At 37.3% G+C, this 16,752-nt stretch overlaps 1 protein-coding gene across 2 annotated transcripts in view; it reads right to left on the bottom strand.

Annotated features, from left to right (window-relative positions):
• MAG1 (Calcineurin-like metallo-phosphoesterase superfamily protein) overlaps nucleotides 1-16,752 on the bottom strand; it is a 146,368-nt gene that overhangs the window by 78,843 nt on the left and 50,773 nt on the right. For both annotated transcript variants that reach the window (XM_089431759.1, XM_089431758.1), the window contains exon 3: nucleotides 8,990-9,127. In XM_089431759.1, the coding sequence (XP_089287885.1) occupies nucleotides 8,990-9,127 (138 nt within the window). The remainder of the gene's footprint in view (nucleotides 1-8,989; nucleotides 9,128-16,752) is intronic.

Below are 16,752 nucleotides of genomic sequence, written 5' to 3'. Positions count from 1 at the left end.
TTTCTGAGACCAACAATTTCACCTTCTAGTTTTTCAAGATGTTTTTCCTTTTCATCAATTTGAAATTGCAAAGTATCAATGATCACACTCTTTTCTTCTATGCATCTCTTGAGTCTAGTAATTTCATTATAGAGATTATCCACATCTACAGCATCCTCATAATCATCATCTTCAAATGCCATTAATAGCTTATATTTATTACCTTGTTCATCTTCATCACTGTTTGATAAGCCATCACTATCTTCATGGGTGTAGTAGCTTTTCTTATTTGCACTTTGTTTCTTATTCCATCTAGCAGGTTCTTTTCCTTTATCTTTATTAGGACATTTTGCAGCATAATGACCTACTCTTCCACAAGCAAAGCATTTGAAAGGTAGCTTACCTCTGAACCTTCCAGCACCCCTTTGAAGATTTCTAACAAAATTTGATTCTTCTTCCTCTTCTTCTGGAACATGGCTTGCCTCATAGTAATCTTCTTTTCCTGATGCCTTAAAAGCAGCTTCCCTTCTGTCTGATGGACCTCCCTTTCTCATTTCATAAGCAGTTAGAATTCCATGTAACTGAGACATAGTGAGAACTTTGAGATTTTCCTTTTCTTCTATTGCAGATACTTTAGATTCAAACTTGGGGGATAATGATCTTAGAATCTTTGAAACTACTATAGTCTCTTTTATTTCTTCACCCAAATTTTTCATACAATTAACAATCTCGTCTACCCGAAGAAAATAATTTGCCACACTTTCATCATTATACATCTTGAGAGTCTCATATTGAATCCTGAGAGTTTGAAGTTTAGCTTCCTTTACCTGTTCATCTCCTTCATAGCTAGTGATCATTTTGTCCCATATCTCTTTTGCTGATTTGAAGTGCATGACCTTCATGAATTCTGTTTGGGATATACTTCCTAATAGAGTACTGACTGCTTTTGCATTTGTTTCATATGTCTTTTTCTCAGCTGGATCTGTAGGAGTAACTGAAGGAAAAGCATAGCCTGTTTCTACAATGTTCCAAACTTCTGTACCAAGAGATTGAAGATATGCAGTAACTCTTACCTTCCAATAATTGAAATTTGTTCCATCAAAAACCGGTGGCCTGATTGATGCTTCTTTCTCGTAGTTGCTCATGATGAATGATCTACCTTCAAGCGATCAAGCTTCCCTGAAGGACCTGCTCTGATTCCAATTGTTGGAAATAATACTGAGAGGGGGGGTGAATCAGTATTATCAGATCAATCAAACCTTTTCAATGCTCAGAAACATATACGCTACTTCAGTTAAGTAAAACAGCGTGTACACGCTACTGTGACTAAATAAAACAGCGTATAAGCAGAAAACTCATAACTTAGTTAGCTTATTCTTCAGTTAAGTTCATCAGGACATTATTCAGCACATTAACAGTAAGCAGATGCAGTATAACAGAACGGATCAAAAGTCACACACATGAACACCAAGATATAAGGTGGAAACCCAATGTGGGTGAAAACCACCTGCTGCAAGTTATCTCTATCTTTCTTTAAGAAACTTCAGTTTACAATCTTTTGTACTGGTGCAGCCTTATACCAGTACGCAGGCTACAACCTGCAGAAGGCTACAACCTTCTCTCGTTCTCCAAACTTCCTTGGAAGGGAGCTCCAACCCCCTTTGTTCTTGTACTAGCCAAGATACTAGTACGTAGGTGCTGACCTACAATCTTCTTTTCTTCAGGTATCACCTTTCATACATTTTCAGACTTGAATATTCCTGAAGCACAACATTACAATCTGAAGACCACAATTCATTCAATTTCCACAACAGATCATTGAAGCATAAAACAACCAAACTCTGAATCACTGAACCACTGAACCCTGTCAATCACCAGTTATCAGAACACAGAGCAGACTACAGAACTCTGCAATAACTGTCAGACCCCACTGTAAACCCAAAAACAAGCTTCAAAAGATATACGCTACTTCAAGGAGCCAAACCCGCGTATACACGCTCTTTTACCGAAGCCAACCTGCGTACAGATCTAAAAATAAACTTTCTCAATTTGCAGCTGTACCAGACATTAGTTAGACCCAGAACATAGCATTGCGACAATATGCAGATCTAGAAATAAGCATAATCAACCATATCATGATAGTGCATTTCAAACCATTAGATCCCGATCTATCCTTAGATCTAGTCTTCCATCAACCAATGTGATCTCTCCTTGGCTTAGATCAAGCAACCCAGCACCTGCAAATCAGATCTCTTTCACTCTTAGATATTCAAGCCCTTGTCGAAAGATGATTTTGCCTAATGATCTTCTTCTCCTTATATAGTCTTAGGCCTAGCTCAATACCAAGAGCCAAAACCATAGTAACACAATACCATCAACTTCAAAACTAGGGATCGACACGCCCGTCGAGACACAATGGTCCGAAATCATAGGCACAACTTCCAAGGACTAACCACCATGGACCAAAGGAACCTTTCCACATACACGCGCTTTTTATGAATCGAACTAGCGTGTACACGCGACTTGGGCTTAACGAAACGGCGTGTATGAGCTTCCTTGGCATGCTGTACTGAGATCTGTCTTCTGATTAAGATGCCATCACTTGTACCAACCTCTGAGCACTTGTACCATCCTCTGAGTGAGTTGCCATCAAGGACAACACTTGAATCATAATGCCAACATACTATAGTGCACAAATCCTCTCTATGTGCTCTATCTCCAATCCCTCTCGGTCGTTTCTTGCTCAGCTATGGAACAAATACACTTGAAAGAATAGAACCCCTTTCCTCCTAGTGGCACGGTCATAACACAACTCGATAGCCTATTAGTGGTTAGGTTTGACTACCTCAACTCTTAATAATTATAATATAGACTCTTATAGAGTCTTCTTCATCATAATCACATGGCTAGCGCATTTTCCATGAATTACGGGGGTTGACGTGGCATCCTCTCAAATTATGGTGGTGAAAACAGGAAGGTCAACTTCTAAGTGTCATAGCTTTCACATATGGATTTCGATTGATGTGATTCTTGCATCGTTGGAAAGGCCTTTGTGTGCAGAATAGAAAAAGAGGTGTTACATTAAAGCGGCAAATTTTACCCCCAAAAAACGTCATTTGATGCCTTAAAATACTCTTGAAATGTTTCAAACCCCAATTTGCCAAACATGGTCTTGTGCATAAAAATGGTCCTAAGAGTTTATTCCTCCACCTTTTCCACTATGAAAGCATCAAGATGGATGACAAACAATATAATGATCCAATCTAGATCAACTAATGAAGTATGAACCTTAGAATCGGCCCTTTGCTTGCTTGACAGACCCGAATTGGCTTGAGTGAGTGAGTCTTGTATTCCTCCACATAACGCCTATATAGAGTGTGTTTGACCCCCAAAAGCATGAACGAATTGCCCACTAGTTGGACCGACTTGTGCACTAGCTTGGCTAACTTGGAAAATTGTATAATGAATATTCAAAAAATCATTTCTCCTCAATTATGAGGAGTTAGAGGCGGTGCCATATACCATTGGAAAGGTCTCGAAATAAAGTTTCCAACCATATATATTATGCTGCCATTTGAGCTAGGTAATTGAAGTTACAATGCATTCAAAGATAGGGTATCTCAAAAGGGCATCAAAATCCAAAAACAATATTTCCAAAAGGCATGCCATATATCGTTGGAAAGGTCTCGAAATATGTTATTTGACTATATAACTTTCACTTTCATTTGGACATCCTTTGACATCAACAAAAACCTAAGTCACCTGACACGGGGATTCGGGACACGTAGGATTCGAGATTCGTGGTGTCAGATTTGGACACGCTAACCCCTCGGAACAGGACACGTTATATATGATTTTATTAAAAATATATATATATATATATTAAAAATGAGATATTATCATATTTCTTACACAAATTTTAATTAATGATACAAATTTATTGATTTCAAACATAGATCTTCATCTATAGCTATTAGCATGCATAGTACATACAAAATTCAAATACATGTAAATCTATTATCTATTTCTTATGCTTGGCCCTCTTGCCACCACGAGAAATGTCTAATTTTTTAGTCTTGTTGGAAAATCAAGATCTTTGTCATTAATATCACCCTCCAAGCATTACTATCCAGAGGTATCTTTGTCATTACCTCTGTATCTGTATAGGGATCTTTGTCATTAATATCACCCTTTAAGCATTAACATAAGATAGAACAAGCATAACATGTCAAGTCAAGATTTTGTTTGAGTGATGCGTACATTTTTAGGAGGGTCATGATACAGGAGTTCAACAACCAATGTCACTAACATCAAGGTACATAGAGGGATTGGTGCTCTTGATTAAATAAGAGTTCCATAACCTAATACATGACAAAATTCAATGGAAACATTGCAATCCCCCAATCCTAAAATCCTGAAAAACTGATAAGTCTGCTGGATTTTGAATGAAATCTAAAATTCTACTTTCTCCATATGAAATCCAATGAGGCCAGAACCACTCTCAAACATCCTGAGTCATTTCATGGTAATGTTAAAAATTTAAGTAAAAGGATGAAAATGAAGATTAAGGAGAATGTCACTTTTACTTTAAGAATTTAACATTACCATGAACAGGACACGTTTCCCAAAATTGCGACACGCTTTTGAAAATCGTGACACAACCTCGGATTCGACGTGTCGGAAAAGGACACGACGTGTCATATGATTTGGACAGGAATCCGGACCGAATTGTGTCAGATTCGCTGGATTCGGGATTCGTAGGGGGTTTAGGACGAATCCGGTGGCTTAGATAAAAACCATTTATAACAGGGTATACACGTGAATCTTGCAAGGGTGTATATGGAATATTAGAGGCAAGAACTCAAAAACGAAGGTTGCAAGGAGGGCACAAGAGAAGAACGAGAGCACGAAAGCAGAGGTTGCAAAGATGACTATGATTCCACAAATTCAAAGACATAAATAGAAAATCAATTTGAAAACTTGTCTTTCCTCACTTTTTCCTCTGAAGATATGAATGACACCATCAAGATAAACCTAATGAACCCAGTGCTATAAGAACCAAACTGGACCGGACTAAACTGGTTGGTCTGACCTTCTTCACAGGAAAACCAGTCTGAATTGGTGTCATAGACCGAAAAATCTCAATTCAGTACCAAACCAGTTGGTTTAATACAATGCTACCAAGGACCCTTTAAATGCAAATTTTTTAAGAAAAGCAATAATTTATGAATGGGGAAGCCTAGTATTTGACCATATTGCCCTACTATTGCTATGCAATTAATGGTAATGTTAAATTCTTAAAGTAAACATGGCATTCTCCTTTTACTAAAATTTTTAACATACCATTAATTGACCTAGGATGTTCGAGAATGGTTCCAACCTCATTGGATTTCATATGGAGAAAGTAAAATTTTAGATCCCATTCAAAAATCCAATAGATCTAACAATTTTCAGGATTTCAAGATTGTGGAGATTGCAATGTTTTCATTGGATTTTGTCATGTACGAAGGAATGGAACTAGCATTTACTCGACAGCACCAAGCCCTCTTTGTACCTTGATGTTAGTGGCATTGATTATTGAACTTCTCTATCATGACGATACTAAAAACGTACCCATAACTCAAAAAAAAATCTTGATTTGACATGCTAACTTATTTTAATGCTTAGAAGGTGATACTAATGACAAAGATACCAATATAAGCAATGATTTTAATGATATGTAGGTATTTGTTGTAGCATGATTTTTTTTAAATGATAGAGGAAATCTAGAGCATGTTTGTTGATGTATTTTCAATTCAGAGATAGATTTTTATTTTGGTTATGTGCACCCTTACACACTGTATAAATGAGAACTTTTGCTTATTTGTGTATAAATGGTTTGGATTCATATGGATGCACATGAATATGTGTGTGTGTGTGTTTCTTTAAAATTTGAAAATTTTATGTGTTTTTGGTTGACTGGTTTTTTGGTCCCCTTTTTTTACCAATTCCCAGTTTGGGGAGTCTATCGGTTTGGTCAAAGGTTCGGTTCTAATACCATTGATTCTTTCATCGCTTGTTGAACATTAATAAATTATCTTATCTTGATTTATCTTTAACAACATTATGCTCATTTTCCAAAATAAAATATTATAAACAAGAAGTATCATTACCACCACATCAATATTTTGAAACAACTATCTCATAAAGTGGTAAGAGCACTAAGGCACATATTCAATCAAAGAACACTAGTGAGATTGTCATGACAGCGCAAGTGAAAATTGGAACATTAAGCTTGTTTTTTTATCTCCCTAGATTTGCAAAGCATTAGACAATCATTAGTTGAATGAAAAGAAAAATCAACTACTTCCCTAAAGATCACAATTTTCAAAGTGATTGTATTGTACCTTTATTGTTGCAGATTTCTAAGACCTATTTCATGCTGAAAATAGTAGCAAGAAAGGGTTCCTTGATTTGTGCCTTAATCAAAGGGACCACAACGAGTTCTTCTTCCACATGCTCGAGTTCCTATAAGATAGGAACCAATCCCTATATGTTGGGAGCCAATAACTATAAGTTAGGACGAATTCCTAAGATTTAGGATCAATCCCTACAAATTAGGATGAACTCTATAATTTAGGATCAATTCCTAAAAGTTAGGAGGAGTTATGAAGCAGTTAACTGATGTATTAAAGTGGAAGGCCAAGTTATTAGTCTTCTAGTGCGAATTAATTGAGGAAAAGAAAGTGTGGTTGTCTCAACTCCTTGATTGGTGATAGGACGAGTTGCATGCTAAGTCACCAGGTTCGAGTTCGAGTTCGAGTTCGAGGACCATGAAATTCGAATAAAGTTCGGCAACTCAAATTTTGTCGATAAAATTCGACATATAGAAATTCGAAAAAAAAATGTATATTAAAGATAGATATATCAATCAAGGCATGAAAAACAAGCCAAACCATCTTCCTATTATTTAGATATACTATTAAGCTACCTAATTGTTCTCGCATAAAAATAGTGATCCAATCCCTCTCACCTCCATCAAATCCTCCATCAAATTATTAATCATCTCCATCCTAAAAATACTAAAATATTTTTAAATATATTTCTTATAAAATAATATACTTAATTTCTCCAAATTTTTTAAAATTATAATTTTATTATTTTTTTTTCACATTAATATTAAAATTTAAAATCTAACTGTAAACCCATTAAAAAGGTGAATTCATAGCCATTAAATTTATTATTATATGACCTTTTCTTTTTATACGTGATATCTATATAGAACATATATTACAATCTTTTCGATTCTAAGAATGCAATATATAAATTACATATGCAATCTTTTCGATAATACACTTCATTCGATCTTAGATTCTGGAATACGGTTTATTATTTTTATTTCTATTACATTATATATTTTGGTGAAATGTTTATAATTATATATTTTTAACAAGTTTATAAAACGAAAACATTAAAACGCTACTATCCTTTGCTGCAAAGCGCGGGGAATATCCGTGGAAAAAGTGCTCGCTGCAAAGCGCGGGGACCATCCGTGGAAAAAGTGCTCTAACAATTTTATTTAAGTAACCTTAATAAGATTAGGGCAATGAAAAGATTGGATTTGATCGTGAAATTTAGATAAAATAATTGACATATTAAATATGTTTTATTTGAAAAATGGATATACGTTGCTGCAGAACGTGGCGGGCAAGTGGAAACACGACTGATACTTTGAACCAATAAACAAATAGGTTCGCCATTTGATTCACGCTACGCAGCAACAAAAGCCCACGGTTTATGGATTGAATGTGGGCGAACATATGCAGGAACGCATCAAATACTATACACTCTCGCGGGCGTTCTGCCAGACGTACTCGCAGATTTAAGTAACACTCATATGTCCTACTGCAAATTGTATCCATAATATCATTGCCCTCGGTTTTTGCGAACACATGGAGAAGGCCCACTGGTTTTGGGTTCTTTAGTTACACCTCACGCCTATTTCTATCGTGAAACAATGAAACCCGAGTCAATGAAACAGTCAATGAAACCTAAAACTAAAACCCGCGGGCGAAAAAAAAACGAATTTAATCATCAGCAGTCGAATTTCAACGTATTCAAACGAATTTAATGGCGATTTTATTCGTCTCAAATTCGAATTCGACATGAAATTCGAGTTCGCCGAATTTAATGGCGAACTCGAACGAATATGTTCGTTTGGCCTTCAAATTCGCCGAATTTCGAATTTTATGGATAAAAAACGGCGAATCCGGTGACTAAGGTTGCATGAATAGTTAACTCATGCTAACTCAATCAATCACAAAAGAAAACTCCTTAATCAGAAACTCACTAAACTTAGCCATTCGAATTGCTTTAAAAGGAGAAACAAAGGCACAATTTGATCATTGTCTTGTGAGCACAAGTTGGTGAGACAAGATAATAGAGCCCCCAAGTTTGTGAGCATGTTGCACAGGTTTGTGTGTGTGAGCTTGTGACAAAAAGACTCTGCAAGAGAAGCTTGTGCACAGGTTGGTAGAGGGCAACAGAGATCAGCAGTCTTGCAAGGGTTTCAAGCTTAGATCAAGCAGGAAAAACAAGTGTGTCTTTCAGATTGAAACAGTTGTATTTGTAAGAGATCAATTGCTCAGTTTTTTCTATCAATAAAATTCTCAAACAAGCAGAGGGTTTTCCCGGTTGGGTTCCCTAGAAAAACATTGTGTTTGTATTGTGTAATTGTGTTTATTTCTGTTCCTATTCCGCTGCAAAGTTTAGTAGAGAAATTTTGTATTTATATGAAAAGAAAATATATTTCAGATTGTCATATTAGCAGTTACAGAATTTCGTGGATTTTCTACATGTCATTCCAAACCATGTACAATGATATAATTATTTTTCTGACTCCTTAATGTCCCACACCTAATAAGACCAAACCACAGTTTCCTTCCACAGTTGATTACCAAAAGATTACATATGCAGGAAATAAGATGCATAAATCATCACTTGGGAGTGCACCAAGTTTAAAATGTCAAACCTGGTGGCCATGGCAAAGCCCAAGCTTGAACTGTCCAATTGTAAGAGTTTTGGTTTCTGGGTAACGTGGATCCTCATCATACTCGCCCCGAGTCACATGCAAGTCTGGACACAGACTCTTCAAGTAGTCATATACTTCCTGCAAAACTTTGATGTCAACAACTTACAAGTCTGATTTGTATGAAATATAGGTTCACATCATCGTAGTGGCATGAATTAGTTCTGGGACATGCTAAATGTGTTCATATTTAGATAGTTCACATGACCAACATATAATGCAGAAAGCATTCGATCAAATACAAATTTCTGCCTATCTTGAATCATCATCCTTGATCATACGATCAAACTTGGCTCACTATCATGAAAAAACAGTCAACTTTCTGCTTAAACATGAGTCAATATTTTCATATTGGTAAGTTTCTCATGTCTCTTAAGATATTGATATAGAGTAAAAAAATTGATCCAGTTATTTTTCTTTCAGTTGAAACAATCCGCTGATGGTATTCTTTATCTCCATCCTAAACATCTTAAGAGCATTTCACACAAGCTGGCACTCATTATATTTCATTTACAGGGAATTTTGAGAGAGAAGTGAATTCCTGAGCATGTCTCTAGTTCATCACTTCAGTCAGTATGTCTATGACATAATTATGCCAATATGAAAGTAGAACTGTGTTGCAAAGCCACAGGTTTGTGTTCTGGTATCCTCGCCATGTCCAATACTAACACCAGTTATGTACTTCAAATTTAAAATGTTTTCTGTAAGTTTCTGGGCATAGTATTGTTTTACTTTCGGAAGTTATACATGCATATGATGAATACATGTGCTAAAGTGCTACTTAGTGCACGTTTTCATTTTATGAAAGATGCAGTGTATAAATCATATTGTTGGTCTTCTATCAAGAATATGCCTTTTTACTAGCGTGGGTAAATCAAAATATCTTCTTGTTTCAAGGAGATATAGCAATAAAATGTATGGCACAGTAAGAGCAAGCAAAAATACTCTAAGTGGAGTGAGGTGTTGATTTTTGGGTAGCCGCGGGAGGTATTCCCCAGCTACAAGTAGGCTAAATTAAAAGGAGGGAAATTAAATTTAAATTCAAAATCAAACTGATCAAGTCAGCCCCAAAAGTACAGGTCGGCCCAGCTGAAGGACGTGCCACTTGGGCACCCTAAAATCACTATAAATAGACACTTAAACCTCTCATTTGGTCACTCATTCATCACACATTCATTCTCCTCCTTCGCACATGGGAAGCAGTCTGAGGAAGAGACCGAATATCTCTGAGGAGCCAAATTTCTGAGCAGCCGAGTTTTGACCAGCTTTGACCTATGTTGACCATTGTCAACCAAGTATTCTGGGCAGAGGTTGACCAAGTTTCTGGGCAGTTTGACCGAGTTTCTGGGCAGTTGCAGGAGGGCCAAATTTTGGCCTGTTTGACCAGGTTTGACGTGTACTAGATTTTTGGTCTGGGTTGACCAAGTTTAACTTCAAGATATCAGATTATACTTTTGCTGAACTGAACAATTTCTCCTAGAAAAGATTGCTAGGTTTTCTCCCGAGTTTGAGTTTCCTGGGGCAAAATTTTGGTGTCTACTGTGCATGGTTTTTCTACAGTGATCTTTACTGTTTCATTGCATTCACTGTTGAATTTTCTGAATGTAATTGCATAATGACATTATGGACTGCACTAAAAATATTATCATATCATTGGAAGTAATTATCAGTTGCAGAAAATTGTGCTTGTCTATTTAGCATTAGAAAGTCAACAAGGTATCAGAGCCAAAATACCAAATATTCGGCCTATCTGAAGTCTGATTGAGGGAAACTATGAGCCAAAATTTGGCCTCCCTGAGGCTCCATCTGAAGCATATCTTGGCCTGTCCTGAGGGTGGTTCGTCCTGTGACAGATCAGACTTTCTGAGGCTTGTGTCAGTCCTCTGAGCCTGCTGAATTTTGGCCCCCTTCTGAGGCCAGCCCCTGAGGCTGTCTGAGGCCGATTGCGGCCCTATTCCTGAGGCACAATTCAGAGGTTCTGAGGCTGATCTTCGACCCTGTTCCTGAAGCATATTTCAGAGGTCCTGAGGTTGAATTTTGGCCCTTATCTGAGGCACTTCCATGGCTTGACCAGAGGCATATTTGAGCTTAGTTGAAGGCTTATTTGAGGCAAGATTGAAAGTTTGTATTCACTGGTTCTGAGGATTATTTAGGGCTGTTTGAGAAGCAGACTTGAGGCATAATACAAGGCTAATGGACTACAATGCTAGTGGAATTTTTCCCTCCAAGCGAAGAGCCTAAAATATTTTTTTAAGAGTAGATATAATTGGAATTGTCATAACTGAAGGAAGATTTCCATTGGAATCTACAAATAATGGTTTTGGATACATGAATGACAGCGATGTTTTTGGGATTATGATAAAGGGATTTGAGACAAGGCACCTCCAACATCTGGAACTTTAAACAATTGTTGGCATTAGTGCTGCTCATACAATGGTTGTTGCTGAACAATGCTGCAGTTATTGCTAATCATGATACTGAGATAATTTTTTGTTGTAACTGACTATTACTGTATGTTATGGGCTTACTGCTGAAGGGTATTTTGTTTGTGATTATTTCAATATGGCACAATTCTTGAACAACAATGCAAGTTACTGCACAAGAGTGGCATGACAATATAAAGGCATCTGTTGAATATTTGAGAAAGAAAGATGCACAAGTTTCATGAGAATTAGACATAGTTTGCACATGACAAGTTTGATGGACTTACAAAGGGTGTTGATGAAATTTGAAAGTCTAAGGGTTTGTAAACCCTAGAAGTCTAGAAGGATATGACTTGTATTGAAGTCTTGGTCCTAAGGGTTTGGTAAACCCTAGACAGAGACCTAGAGTGACGAATGCTAGTGAAGTATTTGGTTCATCTTCCTGTTAGCATGAAGATGTCTGAGCTTGCAGTTGAGCCTTTCTTGTGGCTGGATAACACAAGAATGAAGAAACCCTAGCTCATACAATTCATGCAATGAAAGAAAAGAAAGCGTTAAGGAAAGCAACATGCATTAGAAGCTGATGATGAGGACAAGGATGTACATTTCTAGCTTGATGAGATTGCAAATGGATTTCAGTGATTTTTGCAAGAAAGCAAGAGGGAGTTGACAATTCATCAAGAGGAAGAAGGCCTTCCAACTATGAAGTGGAAGCAGGCCAGCAAATTTGGAAGAATGCCATGATGGAGGAATATCAATCCATCATGAAGAATGATGCGTGGGAAATTGTACCGAGACCTAACAGGAAGTCAGCGGAGATTTCAAAATGGATCTACAAGATCAAGCATGTGGTAGATGACAGCATAGAGAAGTACAAAGTGAGATTCGTGGCAAGAGGGTTCTCCCAAAAAGAGGGAGAGGACTCTAAAAAAACATTTGCTCTAGTCACCAAGTACACTTCTATTAGAACTATTATTTCTATTGCTTCTATTCTAGGTTGGGAGTTGCATCAGATGGATGTGAAAATCGCTTTCCTCAATGGAGTGATTGATGAAGAAGTGTACGTAGAACAACCTCACAGCTTTGAGGTACATGAGAGGGAGTCTCATGTTTGCAGACTAAAGAAGGCTTTGTAAGGACTCAAGCAGCACCTCGGGCTCGGTATTCTCAGATTGATGGATACCTAATGAGTGTTGGTTTCACCAAGATTGATGTTGATCCCAACCTTTACTACAAGGTTGTCAAAGGTGATCTTGTGATCTTGTTGTTATATGTTGATGACTTATCTTTGACAGGAGCAGAAAATCTCATTGATCGATGTCCAACTATGAAGAGGAAGCACGCCAAGAAGTTTGGAAGGATGCCATGGAGGAATATCAATCCATCATGAAGAATGATGCGTGGAAATTGTACCAAGACCTAAGGGGAAGTCAGTGGAGATTTCTAAATGGATCTACAAGATCAAGCATGTGGTAGATGGCAGCATAGAGAAGTACAAAGTGAGATTCGTGGCAAGAGGGTTCTCCCAGAAAGAGGGAGAGGACTATCAAAAGACATTTGCTCCAGTGACCAAGTATACTTCTATTAGAACTATTATTTCTATTGCTTCTATTCTAGGTTGGAAGTTGCATCAGATGGATGTGAAAATCTCTTTCCTCAATGGAGTCATTGATGAAGAAGTGTACATAGAACAACCTCACGGCTTTGAGGTACATGAGAGGGAGTCTCATGTTTGTAGACTAAAGAAGGCTTTGTAAGGACTCAAGCAGCACCTCGGGCTCGGTATTCTCAGATTGATGGATACCTTATGAGTGTTGGTTTCACCAAGATTGATGTTGATCCCAACCTTTACTACAAGGTTTTCAAAGGTGAGCTTGTGATCTTGTTGTTATATGTTGATGACTTATTTTTTACAGGAGCAGAAAATCTCATTGATCGGTGTAAGAGGGAGTTGACCTCTGAGTTTGAGATGACGGATCTAGGCTTGATGCATTGCTACTTGGAATTAGAAGTATGGTAGAAGATGGATGAGATCTTCCTTGGTCAAGGGAAGTATATTATTACGATCCTTTAGAGATTTGGGATGATGGATTATGAGTCCATGGCCACTCCCATGAAGATCAATCCGAAGTAGTTGAGAGGCTCTGACTAACATTTGGTGGATCCCTCTATGTATCGATGATTGATCGGATCCTTGATGTATCTGGTTAATACCGTACCCGATATTTGCTTTGCAGTGAACACTGTGATCCAGTTCATGGTGGAACCAAAGCATGTACATTGGATTGTGGCAAAGCATGTGTTGAGATGTTTGTGCGGGATCGTCAGTTATGGATTGAGATATGTCTCAAACAGTGAAGCATAGCTACAAGGAAACACAGATTCCAATTGGGCAGGGAGTGCTAAAGACAAGAAGAACACATTAGGATGTTGCTTCAGTTTGGGTTCTGCTATGATATCCTGGATGAGCGAGAAGCAGACATCTATCGCACTCAACACTGCAGAGGTTGAGTATATTAAAGCTAGTTTGGCAAGTTGACAAGCAGTGTGGCTTCGAAAGATGCTCACAAGATTGTTTGATTAGGTGTTGGAGACGATTGTGATACATTGTGACAATCAAAGTTGTGTGAAGCTTTCGAAAAGCCTAGTTTTCAATTACAGGTCACATCACATTAAGATCAAGTACCACTACATCCGAGACATGATACAGAAGGAAGCAGTGAGGCTCCAATACATTTCTACAAACGAGCAAGTTGTTGACATTCTCACAAAGCCTTTGTCCTAGATGAAGTTTGTCTAATTCAAAGAGAAGCTTGGAGTGGTTGAGAATGCCTCCCTCAATGAGAGGGGGTGTTGATGTTGTAGCATCAAGGCAAACATTCTCCCTAGGTCGAGCGTATTGACAGAGTGCCATTGAATGTGGCTAGGGAGAATGGCCTAAAAAGCATCAAGCCCCGGAGTGCTCCCCCAGTCAGAAGGTTTTGATCATATTGCCAAGGGTTATGTTAGCACTCCTTAGTTTCACAAGGCTAAGAAGAGAAACCAAAGAGGTAACCACAGACCAAACTTTTGACTTGGTAGCTAGCCCTACAAAATTAGAGTGTGCTCTCTCTAAAATCAACCTCACAGCCAATAGAAATGACTAGAGAATATTAGGGTTTTAGGCTAGGTATTAGCTCAGTAGGGTTTTGATTAGGATTTGCTGGATAAGAAGCACAAGATCTAGGAACTAGGCCAAGTAGGTCAAAAGTTGCAGACATAGAATGAGGCAAGGTAGGTGTAATCAGTGACACAAATGATTTGTCACTGTAGTATGGTAGTGAGGAAAGAAGGAGCAAAATGAGCATACATGTATGAATTCATTTGTTTCAGAGGATGAAAACACTTATATGAAAATCTCAGACAAAACAGAGCATTCAAGACAATGTATTCTGCTTAACAACTTAAGAGATAATCATGAGAAGAAACATAGATGGTTGCCAAAAACATTTAAAAATCAAATGCATAAGAAACACTAGAGAAAACAATGCCACTGAGCACAACACATGAATCCCATAAAAATAGCTGCAACGATATATTATTTCTGCCAATATCAAGTACACTAGTTCAAAAGTATGAGCTTCCAATATCCAACCTTTCCCTCTTCCAGACATGAAAGACATATATACAAAATACATCATCTAAGCTTAAGGAGGTTGAAATCCTTCCTTTTCCAAAGATAGGAAGAAGTTACAATGCTTTAGGGATTAAATATTTGCAAAATTTGCCCATATCCTACTATCTAGGGTTTGGTTTTTGACTTACTAAAAATGTAATAACTGAAGAGCTAATCATGGGATATGATAGAAAAATCCTCAAACTTCATTATCCAAATAGATTAAAGGTCAACCAGGCCAAGTTGGATGTCCACAAAGTCGAATTTCAAAAAGTTCTAGAACCCTGTCAGTAATTCTGGCCTGGCAAAATTGTGAAAAATAGGTCTCAAAGTGCCACCTATAACTCCAAGACAGTAACTCCTATGTAAAAAATGAGAGAGGTTTTTGTTTTTGAATATGTCCTTGATAAAAACCTCTCTTGGTTTTCAAAACTTCACTTCCAGTTGTTAGGAAAACGCGCCAAGAAAACATGACTAAAATAGGAAAAAAGTGTTTTATTTTTTGAAAAAATATGCCTCTAAGATGATTGAATATATCCCAAACCATGAAGTATATTAAAAAACTAAGCGAGGTTATTGTTTTTGGATATGTTATGAACAAAAACTCCTCCAGTTTTCAAAAATAATTTCCCATTTGTTCAGAATCCAAGCTTGAAGTGAGTCACTAAAACGCAGGAAATCTTGCAGAAACGCAGCAAATTCTAGCAGAAGCACAGCAAATCTTTAGCTTGATATTTTGATGACTTGGATAAGGTTTGAGGTTTTTTTGAAGACATGTGAAGAAGCTTTAGGATGTCCTCTACACCCTGGAGCCATTAAACCATGCAAAAACATCATTTTAACCCCTTCAAAACTAACTTCAAGAGAGACTGTCCAGAAACACAGTAACAGTTCTAAAAAGGTGGCAGCAAGGTGTAGAAAAGGCACATTTTGATCATTTCTGCAAATTTATCACTCCTCAAACATCCTCAAGTAGTTTTCTGGTATCCATATGCTATAAGCTATCCAATCATGCTTGAAAGTTTGATTTTTGACCTCCTGAGGAAAAGCGCAGCAAATAGTTGTTGCGTTTCTGTAGTATAGTTTTTCCTGTGTGCACAAAACTCAAAAGTTGTCTCCTTTTTCATTGCTCTTTGTCTTGCATGGCTTCATAGTGGAATGACATCATGTGTACTTTGAGATAGTGACTAATGATGTGATTTGTATTAGCAGTATTATTCTTCAATAGGAAATGTTACTGTAGGATAGTTTTTCCTGTGTGCACAAAACTCAAATTTTTTGTCTCCTTTTTCATTGCTCTTTGTCTTGCATGGCTTCATAGTGGAATGACATCATGTGTACTTTGACATAGTGACTAATGATGTGATTTGTATTAGCAGTATTATTCTTCAATAAGAAATGTTACATCTCCATGTGATGTAGATGTACTTTGATTCTTTTTGAAAAACTTTATTCCCCAATTGCTAACTCCCACGATGATGACCATAATGGATGACAAAACTCCCTTTTTCATAATGATGACTAAGATAATGATGAACATCATATGCATTTTCTAGACCATGACCTACATGATGACCATCTAACTCAATTGATAACTTATAACAGGAAATGATGACAATGACCATGAT

The sequence above is a fragment of the Pinus tabuliformis genome, chromosome 5_1 (genome assembly GCF_031772625.1).
Source record: "Pinus tabuliformis cultivar Carrire ecotype Pingquan chromosome 5_1, CPIR1, whole genome shotgun sequence".
In the NCBI taxonomy this organism is placed as follows: Eukaryota; Viridiplantae; Streptophyta; class Pinopsida; order Pinales; family Pinaceae; genus Pinus; species Pinus tabuliformis.
Note: the sequence above shows the minus strand (reverse complement) of the source record. Positions and strands in the feature narration are given on the sequence as shown.